Source organism: Haliotis rubra, unplaced genomic scaffold, assembly GCF_003918875.1.
Source record: "Haliotis rubra isolate DU_JTF1 unplaced genomic scaffold, ASM391887v1 Scf164, whole genome shotgun sequence".
NCBI classification, from domain to species: domain Eukaryota; kingdom Metazoa; phylum Mollusca; class Gastropoda; order Lepetellida; family Haliotidae; genus Haliotis; species Haliotis rubra.
In genome coordinates this window covers 545884-564078 of record NW_025765603.1, presented here as the reverse complement: position 1 = coordinate 564078, position 18195 = coordinate 545884, and the positions used below count along the sequence as shown (strand labels likewise).

At 39.8% G+C, this 18195-nt stretch overlaps 1 protein-coding gene across 1 annotated transcript in view; it reads left to right on the top strand.

The window, feature by feature from the left end:
- The first annotated feature begins 4396 nt into the window (after positions 1–4396).
- Positions 4397–18195, top strand: part of LOC124271869 (dnaJ homolog subfamily C member 11-like) — a 29682-nt gene continuing 15883 nt past the window's right edge. Inside the window, exons 1-11 of the mRNA XM_046707025.1 lie at positions 4397–4477; positions 5329–5458; positions 8141–8214; positions 8861–8962; positions 9215–9291; positions 13693–13867; positions 14700–14767; positions 15573–15637; positions 16037–16161; positions 17032–17117; positions 17547–17663. Of these exons, the coding sequence (XP_046562981.1) occupies positions 4403–4477; positions 5329–5458; positions 8141–8214; positions 8861–8962; positions 9215–9291; positions 13693–13867; positions 14700–14767; positions 15573–15637; positions 16037–16161; positions 17032–17117; positions 17547–17663 (1094 nt within the window). The 5' untranslated portion in view covers positions 4397–4402. The remainder of the gene's footprint in view (positions 4478–5328; positions 5459–8140; positions 8215–8860; positions 8963–9214; positions 9292–13692; positions 13868–14699; positions 14768–15572; positions 15638–16036; positions 16162–17031; positions 17118–17546; positions 17664–18195) is intronic.

Here is an 18195-nt window from a genome sequence, read left to right as displayed (position 1 = left end):
TGTATATATGGAAATACTGGAGAAAGTTGATTGGTAGAACGGATAAAAACGTGCTTAAATATAAAAAAATAACAAGAATTGGCGCAAACCTCAAACCTCAAATCGTTTTAATATTGTGTCTTTGCACAAGTCGGTGTGCAGTCATTACCAGCAGCTAAATATAATTTGGTTAAACATTTTCATAGAAGAAAAGAAGGTTTGCTGAAATAATCCAAAACAAATGGTAATTCCGGATTAGAAAATAATTACCCGAAATCAACGTTGCGACACCTGTAGTGTCTATAAAAGAAGATGTATTTGCAGCAGGACGGGGAAGTTGCAAAGTCATTGCTTTCATGGGTAACTAAGTCAGAGGTACATGGAATGCTGTAAGCCGTGAATTTTCTTTATACATGAGCTCAAATTCCATTTTGTATATCTTTCATAGATAAACAGAAATATACTAAAACTTTAATATTGTTTTGTAACATTCATAAAAGCAATATAAGTGCTGAAAGGGAAAACAGTTATGTTATCAAGTTCGGAAAAAATAGCAGGGTTATTTTGAAACAAAATATTTGGACTCCAGGCGGGGTGCAGTCGGGTCATGCAAAACACAAAGAAACCACCCACTCACTTAATAAGGCTGACTCTTGCACGAACAGCACCTATTTCTGTCCCAAGGTCTTCTTTTGGGTAAGGGGTGGTGGGGTAGCCTAGTGATTTACTCTTCACGCCGATGACCGGGTACGATTCCTCACACAGGTACAATTTGTGAAGCCCATTTCCGGTGTCCCCCCGCTATGATATTGCTGGAATATTGCTAAAAGCGGCGTACAACTAAATTCACTCACTTACTCTTCAGGGTAAGATGAGGTGGTGCGAAAAGGTGTTTAATGTCGTGTTTCACTTACGTTGCAATGTGAATACATGTATGTGTAGCTGTTTGTTCTAGTTCGGACTAATGCTGGTTGTATGATGGAGCCCACTGAGATACAGTACAACCAGAAATTATTCAGAATTTAAAGATTGTAAAAAAAATTATTTTTCCATTCATTACTCACGTATTAAATGTGAATATTAGCAGAACATAACTCCAGATTCAAAGACAGGTGAACAGTTAGTATTTTGTCAAGTCACCATGGGCAGCAATGCAGGCGGGGCATACTACTGATCAAAGACGTTAGAAAGTCGTGGTCCATGCTGTCCCAATATCGGACCACCTCTTCTTTCATTTCAGCAATATTTGTCAGATTTTTCTTGTTGACACTTTCCTTCATAAGTCCCCAAACATTTTCTATTGGATTTAGGTCAGGGATATAGCTTGACCAATCTAATAATGTCATATTTTGGGTCCGAAACCAGGCCTGTGAATGCTTTGAATGATGTTTTGGGTCGTTGTCCTGCTGGAAAATCCCAAAATTTCCATAGAACACGTGAGCAGATGGAAGTAAATGTCCTTCGAGAATATCTGTGTACCGCTCACTGTTCATATTCCCTTCAAATACACAGAGGGGCGTTGCCCCTAACACAGATATGCCACCCCACACGTTAAATTTCGGACTGTACTTTGGGAGCTGATACAAAGGTTTCTCAGTTTTTTTGGTCCAGAATTTCAGTGTATTAGGAAACAGCCACACAGAACTTTCATCTGAGAAAATCACATTGTCCCAGTTAAAATGTCTATGCTGTAAGCACCAGTTCAACCTTCGCTCCTTTTGTTCAGGTTTCATGATCGGTGATAGAATTCCTCGACTTTTCTTCCAACCCATTGCATGCAGCTCAGTTCTAATTGTCTCCTTATACAGACAGCCACAGTTCCTCTATCAATCATATCCAGCCTTAAGTTTTCTAAACTCCTTCGTTTATTTTTAGAAACAAGAATACCAAGCCGCCTCCTGTCACCGACAGTCAATTTTCAGGGCCTACCTGCGCCTCCCTTGTGCTCAATGCCATATCCATTTGCAATATTTTTCAAAACACGATAAACAGTGGACAGAGGGATGCCTGTTCTACTTGAAATCACTTTAGCTGATCTGATATCCCTGTTATAATACTCTAAAATCAACTTCCTCTTCTCTAAATCATCCATACTGAGGATCACTGAAAATGTCGTCTGCTAGCAAGTAAACAAAGGCTAACGAAAAAGGATTAACGGAGTTGTCTCTCTTGAATGAAACCAAGCACTTGAAAGCTGGTCACGGTTGTTTATACTAGAAATATTCCTGAAATTTTCTATAATTTCTGGTCATACTATACTATGTTGCAGTTTAACATGTATTCCCCACTCTGACTTAGTATACTGACTTAATTCGAGGAGAGACCATATAATAATGATAATAATTTTATTATATGGGCTCTTATTCGAGCTGAGTTGTCTATGTTTTGTCCGCTCATTTAGCTCCTGCTATGGTTACAACACGTACGATTAGTTACCGTGCATTGGTATGAAGCGACTAAGCAGAGCGAACCCACAATCAGCCATTTCAGAGTGAGTGAGTGGGTTTACGCCGCTTTGAAGATTCACTATACAGAAAATGCATGACGCCGAATATGTCTATATGAGAAAAGTACAAAGTGACGTTAAGTCTACAAAACGTTTACTGCAGTGTTGCCCCTGCTTTACGTTGGGGAAACAAACCAAGATAGCACATTTATAGTGTGTTATACAAACCCTGAAACAAATATTCCCAATATAGCCCATGCGAGTCTAGAATATATGGCAAGTCTAGATTTTCACAGTTTCAGGTCCTGGCTGCGGCCATGTAGCTGTGGCATAAAACTTCATTCATTCACTCACAGGTTGTAAATACATTTTGTGTTTCTGTCTCTATGTTCACAATGATATCAATAGTTTGTCAGACACTGAAACTAATATATCCAATAGAGCCTATGCAAGTCTAGAATATGAGACAAGTCTAGATTACCACTGATTTTGAAAATGAAGAAAGTCTCCGGAGTCATTTTTATTATATTTTGATGAATGTAATTTAGGAAACAGTTTCTGTAAAATATTTTCATTTCAGAGACTAGATGTTTGACGTGAACATTTATAACGAGATGCATAATGCCTAGCTCTAGATCATTATATTCCTCTAGAAAGGATTAGTTAAATGGCAGATCGCCATACACTTGGAATGGAACACACCTCACTATGTCGTAAATGACAGCCCTAAGCATTAGGGAGACAGTGTGGGAAAAGGCGAATCTGGAATTCGAACTCACGATTACAAGTTCCTATCTCTGCAAAGGGACACAACTCTTCAAACTAATTGTCACCCTTGACAATTTGGCAACTAATTATTTATTGTTAATATGATAATAAAAACTGATGTACTGTCTTTTAAATGATAGCATTAATTAATTTCACGATATCATTAATTATTTGGACATATTTTTATTTTCGTGATATCAGTAAGAAAGCAATAATAAAGTTTTGTCTGATATCATTCTGTACATAGTGATAGTATGAAGAGAATTAATTATGTCAGTAACTTGGTAATTATTGTGAAAATGACTAGACTTACATTGGTGATTAACCATATTTTGTGAAACCAAGAAAAGTTTCCTCATTCAAGGATATGAACAATTGATAAAAACAGCACTGATATGATATTCTATACTACTCTTGATAAAATATAGATATGGAAATTTTAACTAATAGCATAATCCATGTCATGATATCATCACATACTTTCTAATATTATTAATTCACTTCGTGTCAATAAAAAATGAATAATATCTTCAATTCGTTCAGTAATCTCATTCAGACACCGAGCTATCCTGCACCCAGACCCTAGAGAATGAATTAAACTCTAGTATACAATAATTTGTTTTTTCTTTATTCACCATCGGTTACAAGTTTGTGTGTATACATATATATGGGGGCGTACGTACATACATACAGATACATAGATGATATACATGTACATTGTATATATATACCTACACACACTTATACACATATAAACAAGACACGTACATAATTCGTTGCTAACCATAGAAAAAAGTGAGAAAATCCTGAATTATTTGCCTCAAGTCTAGACCTGAATTCACCCCTCTTCTGGGATACGTTTTGGATTATATTTAATATCTTATATACATATATTTCTCATTTAAGGGAAATTTATTTCTCGGACAAAATGTTAGTCAATCACCAAGCCTTAAAAAGAAACTAATCCAATAAACCGTATCTTGTAAATTAGGGACTTGTCCCGAAAACTCTAAGGGGCGTCGTTGCTTTTATACATGATTATAAAATATACCTATGTCCTAAATACTTTATTTTGATTTCTTTGATAACCGAAAGGATAGTTACCCGTACACCCAAACAAATAGTTTCTAGTTTTTTATTGCACAGCGATAAATAACTTGAAATATGTTCTTTGGATAGTAGCATACACAGTTACATCACTTCCACAAAATGGCTGCGCCCTTGGAGGACGACGAGGACCCGGTCTCCGAAAACTTTTACTCGCTTTTGAATGTGTCTACGGATGTAAGACTTCTTTTAAAATGTCACTTCCAACTAAAGGTGTAAAAGCTATAGGTCAAATCTGAAATCTCATGTGATGTTTATTATATCTGATGTAATCATGATGATGTCAAGATGAGTCTGATTTTGGTTTGAAATCAGAAGCAGTGGAATTCTGGATTAACAAAGTAATTTTGCCACCTTGTTTTACGGTCCTTCTGAAATATGATAATAACTAAACTGTTTGGATTTGATTTGACCATTTGGTAATGCTACGTACTGACTGATCAATCAAGTTTCTCAATCAGCTGTTCATTTGAGTTGTCACGTTATGTGACATTGGAACAAAACTAATCACGCTGGATCTGGTTTATGTATCATATATCGTGACGTGTTATACAGGTATAAAGAGCAAGAATTGTTTCCATATTTATATCTTGACAACCAGTGTCATAGGTAGTGGTAGAGTTACCTACCCTGGTTTTTAACAGCTTGAAGGTACATACGGACGCAGTAGCAACAGGATGGGCATGATAATTTTGGTACCATGGGGGTCTGGGTCGGTGTATGTGTTCCGCCATTAGTGTCAACATATTCAGTTCCAATCTATAGTAAAATTGAAGCAATGAGAACTGGTTCGGAATGAAATGATTCCAGTCATTGAGGACTACAATCAATAGCTTCTTTCTTGTTACATATGTTATATTTGGGATTACACTTTCTTAGTAAAGTACAGATTCCAGTACTTTTGTTGTGTCCCATATTTCTGGTCTTCAGCAGAATTTAATTGTTTGGGGTTAGCTGAATAGTGTGAATATCGAAGACTGTAATTATGTTTTGGCTGTGGACTTTGTAACTTGGAACCTTTTTTGCAGGCATCGACAGATGAAATTAACTATGCCTTCCGCCGACTAAGTAAGACCTACCACCCTGACAAACACACAGACCCAGTGAAGAAGAAGAAGGCAGAAGTTATCTTCAACAAACTTAAACGTGCAAATGAAGGTTTGTTCTCATGTTTGGTAGTCTTTGTGGTTGTTGTTATATTCTTCCATGATGGGGATTCTTTGATAGAAATGCACCCCAGCAACTTATACTCATCAACCCTTGGGGATTCTGTGTTAGAATACACCCCCAACAAGTTATGCATGTCCCCTCGTGAGGTGTGAAGCAACTCTAGGCAACTCGCCTCGTGATGAATCTGTGTCAGAATAGGTCCCTAGCAACTTATGCTTGTTTCCCTTTGGGGATTCTGTGTAAGAGAGGTGCTAACAACTTAAGCTTGTCTCCCTTTAGGGATTCTGTGGGGTTAAGAGAGGTGCTAGCAACCTATGCTTGTCTCTCTATAGGGATTCTGTGGGGTTAAGAGAGGTGCTAGCAACCTATGCTTGTCTCTCTATAGGGATTCTGTGGGGTTAAGAGAGGTGCTAGCAACCTATGCTTGTCTCTCTATAGGGATTCTGTGGGGTTAAGAGAGGTGCTAGCAACCTATGCTTGTCTCTCTATAGGGATTCTGTGGGGTTAAGAGAGGTGCTAGCAACCTATGCTTGTCTCTCTATAGGGATTCTGTGGGGTTAAGACAGGTGCTAGCAACTTAAGCTTGTCTCCCTATAGGGATTCTGTGGGGTTAAGAGAGGTGTCTAGCAACTTAAGCTTGTCTCCCTATAGGGATTCTGTGGGGTTAAGAGAGGTGCTAGCAACCTATGCTTGTCTCTCTATAGGGATTCTGTGGGGTTAAGAGAGGTGCTAGCAACCTATGCTTGTCTTTCTATAGGGATTCTGTGGGGTTAAGAGAGGTGCTAGCAACCTATGCTTGTCTCTCTATAGGGATTCTGTGGGGTTAAGACAGGTGCTAGCAACTTAAGCTTGTCTCCCTATAGGGATTCTGTGGGGTTAAGAGAGGTGTCTAGCAACTTAAGCTTGTCTCCCTATAGGGATTCTGTGGGGTTAAGAGAGGTGTCTAGCAACTTAAGCTTGTCTCCCTGTAGGGATTCTGTGGGGTTAAGAGAGGTGCTAGCAACCTATGTTTGTCTCTCTATAGGGATTCTGTGGGGTTAAGAGAGGTGCTAGCAACCTATGTTTGTCTCTCTATAGGGATTCTGTGGGGTTAAGACAGGTGCTAGCAACTTAAGCTTGTCTCCCTATAGGGATTCTGTGGGGTTAAGAGAGGTGTCTAGCAACTTAAGCTTGTCTCCCTATAGGGATTCTGTGGGGTTAAGAGAGGTGTCTAGCAACTTAAGCTTGTCTCCCTGTAGGGATTCTGTGGGGTTAAGAGAGGTGTCTAGCAACTTAAACTTGTCTCCCTATGGAGATTCTGTGGGGTTAAGAGAGGTGTCTAGCAACTTAAGCTTGTCTCCCTGTAGGGATTCTGTGGGGTTAAGAGAGGTGTCTAGCAACTTAAGCTTGTCTCCCTGTAGGGATTCTGTGGGGTTAAGAGAGGTGTCTAGCAACTTAAGCTTGTCTCTCTATAGGGATTCTGTGTTAAGAGAAGTGCCTAGCAACTTAAGCTTGTCTCCCTATGGAGATTCTGTGGGGTTATGAGAGGTGCCTAGCAACGCATGCTTTTCTCCTCATGGGAATTCTGTTTTCAAATAGGTGAACAGCAACTTATGCTTATCAAACAAGGCAGTTATGTGGTTCAGGTTAATTAGACATGGGCCAGTGTTAGTACTGTTTGTAGTGTTACAGTCCCAGGTTTTATTCAAGACCCTCGAACTCTACGTTGTATGTCAACTAACTCTAAGATGAATGCACAATGCTCTTTAGGAGGCAGTCAAATGTAGCACATTATACATATCATATGGGATTACATTAATCAGTAAAGTACAGATTCTAGTAGTGACTACTAGTACTTGTTAGGGGCTGAGACACATCAGGGATTCCACACTCTCAGAGTCAGGTACCAGCACACAAAGTCAGTGCTCTAACTCACTCACCCATGACGGCTTCCACAAAATGTCTGACAACTGGTGGTCCATATCGTCTACTTTGTGTATGCACCCGTGAAGGTCAGGGTTGGAATATTGATCTTCAGTAACCCATGCTTGTTTTAACAGGCGACTAACGGGTCGGGTGGTCAGGCTCGCTGACTGTCATCGGTTCCCAGTTGCGCAGATCGATGCTCATGCTGTTGATCACTGGATTGTCTGGTCCAGACTCGATTATTTACAGACCGCCGCCATATAGCTGGAATATTGCTGAGTGTGGCGTAAAACTAAACTCACTCACTCACTTTGTGTATGCTCATAAACTGATGCTCATGATGTGACTGGATGGCCCAGCTTTAATTTCTTTTTGGTCGCCTTCATATGACTAGAATACTGCTGTTGAACAAACAAATAATTATTTTGTCTTGATTTTCCTATTAACATTTTTTGGGGACATGAGAAAGGCTAATTTCCAGCTGTAAAAGTGTAAAAGGTAGTTATTTCTCCGGGGCGGTGGGGTAGCCTAATGGTTAAAGCGTTGGCTCGTCACGCCGAAGACCTGGGTTCGAATCCCCACATGGGCACAATGTGTGAAGCTCATTTCTGGTGTCCCCCTCCGTGATGTTGCTGGAATATTGCTAAAAGTGGCGTAAGACTAAACTCAGTCAGGCAGTCAGTCAGTTATTTCTCCAACTTTAATTTAAAACTTAACATGGTCATTGTAGATTTAACACGGAGTGCCTATGTTTCTTGTCTCTAGTTTTAAAGGACCGACACAAGAGGGCAATCTATGACATGTATGGAGAGAAAGGTCTTGAGACAGAAGGTTTGGAGGTGAGATGCTTGTGCCCTTTAACTTATACTCAAACGCAAAAGTAACATATCTTGTTTCTAACTAACTAACATGTTTTCTATTGACTTGGTCCGTGTAACTTCTTTGATGTGCATTTTGGAAGTTGAGTTGATGAAGAATAATGACAATTATTATGGATATACAACTTCTTTTATTCTGTTGAGGCGACGTTTCGACATAGGTTCTAATGTCGTTGTCAAGCACGTGTCACTTGCTTGTATATCCATAATAATTGTCATTGTTCTTGGTCTGTGTACCCTGACTGGGTGGATCATTGGTGGATTGTGTTGTCTGGATTTCATGATTTACGAAAGGTCCACCTCACCTTGACTACCTGTATAGCAACAGTGTGCAATGACTTAATGTTAAAAACAAGTTGCATAAGTTAAATTTGAAGGGCGGTGGGATATCCTAGTGGTTAAAGCATCCGCTCGTCATGCCAAAGACCCCTTTCAATTCCCCACATTGGTACAAGGTGTGAAGCCCATTTCAGGTGTCCCCTGCCGTGATATTGCTGGAATAGTGCTAAAAGCGGCATAAAACCATACTTGCTCAGTTAAATTTGAATGTCCTTTGGGATTGTCATTCATTCAATTCATTTCATTCAGTTTATCATATGTTAACCAGGTTATATCACGGACCAAGTCTCCAGCTGAGATTATCGCGGAGTATGAGCGTCTCCAACGGGAAAGGGAAGAGAGACGTCTTCAACAGAGAACAAACCCCAGGGTGAGTGTCATGACGCCCCACCCATCCTTCCCATTCATACATGCTTTTCATATATTGTCTTCCCATCCATTCCACCTTCTCATCTATACACTGTTCCCATCGGTGCAGCCTTCCTGTTCATATACCATTCTCATCCATGAAGACTTGCTGTCCATACACCATGCAATGCCCCCGTCCATGATATCCCGGAAATGGTATCTTTCTTAATTTGGTTTGCAACCCGTATAAATATATTGTTGCTTTTCATTACAGGGAAATGTCACTGTCGGAATCAATGCAACTGATCTGTTCGACAGTTACGGTGACTATGACTCTGATCCTGACTATGGGTATGTACAGGAAATATTTCTCAATGTTTTCTACTGGCTTGTGTAGGTCATCAAGTGCCTGATTGTCTGATCAAAGAGTTAGGTTGAATTTCTCACATGTACAGAGAGTAGCACCACTTGTTCGTTTTGAGATGGTGTATTTGACTTCTGAAAAATGCTAATCTGTACATAAACCTTATCAGTATAAAAGGACCTTCTCATCGTCACCCACTTGCTTTTGAATCAGCAAGTGGGTGGTGGGGTAGCCTAGTGGTTAAAGTGTTCGCTCGTCATGCTGAAGACCCGAGTTTGAATCCCCACATGGGTGCAATGTGTGAAGCCCATTTCTGATATTGCCCACAATGATATTACTGGAATATTGCTGAACGCAACTTAGAACTAAACTCTCTCATTGTTTCCACTGGAGTGGTCTACTCAAGTGTCAAGCTGTGACTCTGCAATATTGACAAGAATAAGAGTATACTCCATGTTGATATTCCTGCAGGCAGAGCACAGTGATAGATATGAGCGTATACTCGATGTTGATATTCCTGCAGGCAGAGCACAGTGATAGATATAAGCGTATACTCCATGTTGATATTCCTGCTGGCAGAGCACAGTGATAGATATGAGCATATACTCGATGTTGATATTCCTGCAGGCAGAGCACAGTGATAGATATAAGTGTATACTCCATGTTGATATTCCTGCAGGCAGAGCACAGTGATAGATATAAGAATATACTCCATGTTGATATTCCTTCAGGCAGAGCACAGTGATAGATATAAGCGTATACTCCATGTTGATATTCCTGCAGGCAGAGCACAGTGATAGATATGTGCATACTCGATGTTGATATTCCTGCAGGCAGAGCACAGTGATAGATATAAGTGTATACTCGATGTTGATATTCCTGCAGGCAGAGCACAGTGATAGATATGAGCCTATACTCGATCTTGATATTCCCGCAGGCAGAGCACAGTGATAGATATGAGCGTATACTCAATGTTGATATTCCTTCAGGCAGAGCACAGTGATAGATATAAGCGTATACTCCATATTGATATTCCTGCAGGCAGAGCACAGTGATAGATATAAGAATATACTCAATGTTGATATTCCTGCAGGCAGAGCACAGTGATAGATAAAAGCGTATACTCCATGTTGATATTCCTGCTGGCAGAGCACAGTGATAGATATAAGAATATACTCCATGTTGATATTCCCGCAGGCAGAGCAGAGTGATAGATATAAGCGTATACTCAATGTTGATATTCCTGCAGGCAGAGCACAGTGATAGATATAAGAATATACTCCATGTTGATATTCCTGCAGGCAGAGGACAGTGATAGATATAAGTGTATACTCCATGTTGATATTCCTGCAGGCAGAGCACAGTGATAGATATAAGAATATACTCCATGTTGATATTCCTGCAGGCAGAGCACAGTGATAGATATAAGAATATACTCCATGTTGATTTCCTGCAGGCAGAGCATGGTGATAGATATAAGAATATACTCCATGTTGATATTCCCGCAGGCAGAGCACAGTGATAGATATAAGTGTATATTCCATGTTGATATTCCTGCAGGCAGAGCACAGTGATAGATATAAGAATATACTCCATGTTGATATTCCCACAGGCAGAGCACAGTGCTAGATATAAGTGTATACTCCATGTTGATATTCCCGCAGGCAGAGCACAGTGATAGATATAAGAATATACTCCATGTTGATATTCCTGCAGGCAGAGCACAGTGCTAGATATAAGTGTATATTCCATGTTGATATTCCTGCAGGCAGAGGACAGTGATAGATATAAGAATATACTCCATGTTGATATTCCTGCAGGCAGAGCACAGTGATAGATATAAGAATATACTCCATGTTAATATTCCTGCAGGCAGAGCACAGTGATAGATATAAGAATATACTCAATGTTGATATTCCCGCAGGCAGAGCTCAGTGCTAGATATAAGTGTATACTCCATGTTGATATTCCTGCAGGCAGAGCACAGTGATAGATATAAGAATATAGTCCATGTTGATATTCCCGCGGGCAGAGCACAGTGATAGATATAAGAATATACTCCATGTTGATATTCCTGCTGGCAGAGCACAGTGATAAATATAAGCACAGTGATAGATATAAGCGTATACTCCATGTTGATATTCCTGCAGGCAGAGCACAGTGATAGATATAAGAATATACTCCATGTTGATATTCCTGCAGGCAGAGCACAGTGATAGATATAAGAATATACTCCATGTTGAATATTCCTGCAGGCAGAGCACAGTGATAGATATAAGAATATACTCCATGTTGATATTCCCACAGGCAGAGCACAGTGCTAGATATAAGTGTATACTCCATGTTGATATTCCTGCAGGCAGAGCACAGTGATAGATATAAGAATATACTCCATGTTGATATTCCTGCAGGCAGAGCACAGTGCTAGATATAAGTATATTCCATGTTGATATTCCTGCAGGCGGAGACGTGATAGATATAGAATATACTCCATGTTGATATTCCTGCAGGCAGAGCACAGTGATAGATATAAGAATATACTCCATGTTAATATTCCTGCAGGCAGAGCACAGTGATAGATATAAGAATATACTCAATGTTGATATTCCGCCCAGGCAGAGCTCAGTGCTAGATATAAGTGTATACTCCATGTTGATATTCCTGCAGGCAGAGCACAGTGATAGATATAAGAATATAGTCCATGTTGATATTCCTAGAGCACAGTGATAGATATAAGAGAATATACTCACTCGATGTTGATATTCCTGCTGGCCACAGTGATAAATATAAGCACAGTGATAGATATAAGCCGTGATACTCCATGTTGATATTCCTGCAGGCAGAGCACTATGATAGATATAAGAATATACTCCATGTTGATATTCCCGCAGGCAGAGCACAGTGATAGATATAAGCGTATACTCCATGTTGATATTCCTGCAGGCAGAGCACAGTGATAGATATAAGCGTATACTCCATGTTGATATTCCCGCAGGCAGAGCACAGTGATAGATATAAGAATATACTCCATGTTGATATTCCTGCAGGCAGAGCACAGTGATAGATATTAGCATATACTCCATGTTGATATTCCTGCAGGCAGAGCACAGTGATAGATATAAGTGTATACTCCATGTTGATATTCCTGTAGGCAGAGCACTATGATAGATATAAGCGTATACTCCATGTTGATATTCCTGCAGGCAGAGGACAGTGATAGATATAAGTGTATACTCGATGTTGATATTCCTGCAGGCAGAGCACAGTGCTAGATATAAGAATATACTGTAAATGTACTTATTTTCGCGTGGTGCAATTTTCGCGGAATTGACAGTTTAGACTACATCGCGCGGTCAATTATTCGCGCAATCAGTAATTGCCAGAACTGCCAGCTGTCTCTTTGGTCGCCACTAATAGCAGTGAAAACAAACAGAGTGGCTTAACCTGTCGGGCGGCGTTAATTGCTTACTCACAGGAAATCCCTATCTGTGCGATATACTAGTACACAGTAATCCGTTTACTCCGGAAGAGATGAAAAACACATCAGTCTTATGTTCCGAATTCTGATGATCTGACGAATTAACTTCTACTGTATATGAAGCTTTTTGTGATTTCAAACAAGCCGGGTTGTTGTGAATGAGATGATTGAGTGTTAAGTGACTATTCGCTTCATGATGTACTGGTAAATAAAATCTAAATGAATAAATAAAATACTGCTGTATTATTTCTTTCCGAGTCGTTTCATGGTAATCCGTTTTGTATCAAACCATCTGTCATGTGACCAATTTCCATGGCGGCCACAACACACATTGCTGTTTTCGCTAATTCGGCGATGGGATTTGGCTCATTATTTAATTATGTTTTTGGAAATCCATTTCAGCAACAGTTAAGTGTGATTCTTTTTGCTGCTATCAGTCGTCATTTTAAGATTCCCGTAGATTTCTGTCTTCAAACTTGATGTATGAATGACCTGGTATGAATTACAGGTTTATTCGCGGTGTATAAATTTTCGCGCTAAAATGTTTAGCGCGAAAAGCGGGAAAATAAAACCTGCGCGAAATATAATACGTTTACAGTACTCCATGTTGATATTCCCGCAGGCAGCGACACGGCAACGTTCGCAATGTTTACATTCCCACGATGCATTTAAGTTGTAGAATGAATGAATTCACGTGTTTGTTATGAATGAAAAAATAGTTACGTCAGAATGTGACCTAATTGAGAGGTCATCGGTTATCCAATCAAATCGTTAGAATCTCAGGTCAAGTCGTTACGACACAGGTCAACGCGATACGACACTCGTGTGACGTACGAGATTAGTATGCAACTACCAATACGTTGACCACGTGGGTAATAAAAGAATATACTCCATGTTGATATTCCTGCAGGCAGAGCACAGTGATAGAGATGAGCAGTATGAGCATCTCCCAGTCTGTAGAATGTCCGCTGACAGTGAAAGATACCGCCATCATCTCGGGGAATCTCTCGACACAGAACGGCACCGGATCAGGGGCGTTTGTCGCATCATGGCGGAGGCTGACCTCAGACAAGGGTTGGATGGAGGCAAGTAGTGCAGACAGTGGAGACACTGTTAGTTCTGTTTATCATATGAATGCTACTTTGAGATTATTTCCAGCCTGTCTTCAGATTTCATGTTGAAATTCGCTTTTCTCATGTTTCTATTTGTTCAATTCTATTGTGCACAGTCATAGAACCATTCTCTTCCCACAGAGGTTACTCAAGTCTTATCTTCCCACGTAACTCTGTTCTAATACAAACCTTTCATGGTGCAAGTGTTCACGATTCGTGATTGGTTGCAACCAGATTTAGTTGTGTAATCAGCGACGTTGTTTCAAAAGTGATCATTCACAAAGCCTCAGTAATTACCGTATCCTTCGGGAAAGCTACAACCTCTTCCCCTGCGCGATGCACAAATGTTTATTTTAGACAGAACTCAGTCATGTAATGGAGGATCAATGGCGTCTCCATCTCAGACAAGCTGGTCATCAATTATCTTGTGTCACATCAACACCAGTCCCTGGCAGAGGAGGGATATTTGTGGCCCCACATTTGCTTGTATTGGTCAAGTTAAGCAAGTGTTAGGAAGGAATATCCACAAGAGACAGGGATTGGGATCGCCACATTGGACCTAAGTCGATGTAACACGTGTTCTGATTGGATAGAAAGAAGGGAGATAATTTGTGTTGCGATTTTTGCCGCTAGGAAGTTTTACAAGAACTGGGAAATATGGCTGTATTAGAAGAGAGGTACATGGGAAGATATGACTTGAGGAACATCTGTGGGAAGAGAATGTCATAGAACATGGATGTATTGTATTTGTTATGCACTGACAATTTACTGATGACAATATATTGAACTTTGAATGTTATTCCAGCTTGAGACTGTATTTGGAAATGGCCTTGGAGGAAGTATTAAAGGTTTTCGGCAGTTAACTCGAAGATGGTAAGATACCATTATGATGATATTTCTGAATGTAACTATTAAATATATGCACAGCTTCTTCAACTAAAGATGTGATCCCTGGCAACCTGGCCTGCCTGAGACTGTACCCTACAAATTAGGTGAAGGATGTCTGCTAGTAGGAGTGTGTATTTTGTTGAACTGCCCTATAGAGCTCTATGGTAAAGTGGTTTCTGTACGATAGGGTAAAATCCTTTAGCATTCTTTGCACTAACCTATCTACAAATCTAGGGGCCCAGGGGCCCCAATAATTATTTGCAATGGTCCCGGCAGGAAATATGAAGATCTTCTATTGTAATAAAATGGTGAAGAGTAATAACAGTATCCTTATATTTTTTAGTCCACACCGGTTACAATGAATATCAATGTTCATGTTTCGGATGCAATATGTTTTTGCATTGTTCTATACATTTGTGTGTAATATATGCACATTTCACATTTATGACCCAGGATACCCTTTTTGAATTGGAGAGTCAAATTAAATCGTTTACATTTTGAAGAAAAACTCTTTTAGAAATACTAAAAACAGACCTCCAGACATCTTTAAGGACCTTGAACTGATGCATGATACTAACTGCTGGGGATACTCGATACTCAGTTCCTTTGGTTCATGTAAAGGATTGGGTATTTATTAAGAATTTACGCAGAATAATTTTTACTGTATTGCATAGAACCAGTTAAAAAAATATATGTGAATTTAGGTTGAAATTTGAGAGGCAGGGATAATAACTCACTGTATTATATGCAGGATGTTGCTGAATGCTTTCAGATTCTGTTTGTCTTTCAGCTACGGCACGTGTGCAGCATCTCTACAGGGGACGTCCAGATCACTCCGGCCGGTACTCTCATCAAGTAAGTCAGGCTTGTGGTATAACAGGGAGAATTAGGCCATGGGAATCGAAGAAAATTCTGTGCTGGTGATGTTTGAATCAGCACATAGCTTCACATCCTTACTCCTTGAAATGAAGTAAAGAGAACCTCATTCTAACTATAGTAACGTGACTGTCTGTCATGCCATGGGAGATTAACAATAGTTGTATAAAAGAATCGTGTGCTTTTCAACTTCTACTTAGTAGTATACAATTGGTTGAAGTCCAAAACATGCTTGTGTTGGAAAGAGCATTCCTTTCCTCATGAACAGATCAAGTAACATATTAACATAACTATTCAACAAAGTTCATCACATTTATATTTATACAGATCCCATATCATATATTTTGGAGTTAATGTTTAAAATATTCCTTTCTTTAGCAATAGCATATCAGTTTGACCGCCATCTCCAAGGCCGTATGACATGGAACATGGGCTTCCAGTCGTCCATGACAACAGCCTTGGTGTACGACTCCCAAAAGTACCATAGTGCACTGATGCTGATGGTGAGTACTCCAGGTTTTCTAACTTTGATACATAACATGAAGGCAACCAGTATCTGAAATAAAGAATTGTATGCTTCTTAGATCAAATAATATCCAGACAAAAATAATTTTTACTCCACACAGGAGCTGGAAAGTGTTATCCTCTTTTTTTACGTCTGCTGTCATAATGCCAGGAAGACTATACATACTAATTACACCATTTGCTTTTCTCATAACATTTCTCTCATGTTCTGGTCTAGTATTTTCTCTTCAACTAACAAACGACTTTTTACTCTACACAGGAACAGGCAAGAGTTGCCTCCCTTGTTTCTTCTGTCAAATTGTGAGGCAGACTACACATGCTAAATACAAGATTTTTCTGATTACATATCTCTTATACTATTATGACAATGTTTACGTATAGATTTTCTTGCCATTGACAAGAAAGTTTTGTTGCTATGAAAGTATATCAAAGAAGTTGTTTTGCAAGAACAGTGTAAACTTTGTGATCTGTCCATTTCTAAGAACTTCTTGTTGAACAGGGGGCGGTGGGGTAGCCTAGTGGTTAAAGCGTTGGCTCGTCACGCCGAAGACCCGGGTTCGAATTCCCACATGGGTACAATGTGTGAAGCCCATTTCTGGTGTCCCCCGCTGTGATGTTGCTGGAATATTGCTAAAAGCGGTGTAAACCAAAACTCAGTCAGTCAGTCTTGTTGAACAATTATACCCTGTACGGGGTGCCTGGATGAAGTAGACTGGTTATTTGACGAGATGAGCCAGTACTCTGTTAATTTGCTGCATAAAGATCCATTATGCTTGAAAGAATTGCGAACAGGAGGATGCAGTTGATGAAACTGAATTGAAGAAATGAGTTTGTTGTCCTATGTGTAGATGGGCATGAGGAAGTCATGGCACATTCAGGCCAGTGTGACAAGGAAGTTCCAGGAGCACGAGGCCAAGCTCAGAGTTGCTGTAAAGTAAGTACTCACTCACTCACTCACTCACTCACTCACTCACTCACTCACTCACTCACTCACTCACTCACTCACTCACTCACTCAACCACTCAACCAATCAACCAATCAACCAATCACTCAACCAATCACTCAACCACTCAGAAAACTCACTCAACCACCCTCACTCACTCTTTCACTCACTCACTCACTCTTTGTATCCACAGCTTTGTATTTGTTCTATGTCTGTAAGGGGTGACTGAATAGGCCAGGCTCTGGGATTAGCTAATTGGGGTAATCATCATGCAATGATGACTGCTCATGTTTTCCATCATGGAGTTTCTTTATCTGAATATTTTGATCCTCCATCAAACAGCTAGGATATTGCTAACTGCAGCATTAAATGACATCCTTGTAATCCTGATCTTTAGAACCTCAAATTCTTTTTTTTCAGAATTGGTTCTCATGGTTACCTGCTAGAGTATGGTTTTGAGAAGAAGATCACCCAGTTCAGCTTCCTGGGTGCCACGATGGGGATCAGCCTCCCGCAAGGCATCCACCTCAGAGTCAAGTCAGTACACACCATACTTTCTTTTGTAGAAATTCCTTAGGAAGTCTGGTTACAATAGGTCCTCAGCAACCTGTGCTTGATATATTGGGTAATATTTAATAGACCAGGAAGGCTGTCATGGTGGGTTGATTGATTGACTGTCATAGTGCCCCAGTGACATGGATCATTGTTCTCAATATCAATCACTGGATTGTCAGATTCAGAATCATGACTTCAGGGTTATCACTACTGTTTATGTATCATGCATACTTGAGTATTAAGCACTCAAAGTTTTAAGAAATTGGTAATGTTTTTCCTGTTACACTCAGCATATTACTTTACTCGTTTCAGTTCAGTCTCAAGTTATTGTCTGAAAACATGCAGGAATACATTCACATGTAAATTCAGTTTTCAGGGAGTATCTGGCAAAGTCCTTTTTGTCCAGTGGTTCCTCTCTAATTATTTTCAAGAATATAGTAATTAAAGGTGTCACTAGAAAGTTTTCAGAATGAAAAAAAAGTGGTTCCTCTGACAGTATTTTTGCAAGAATATC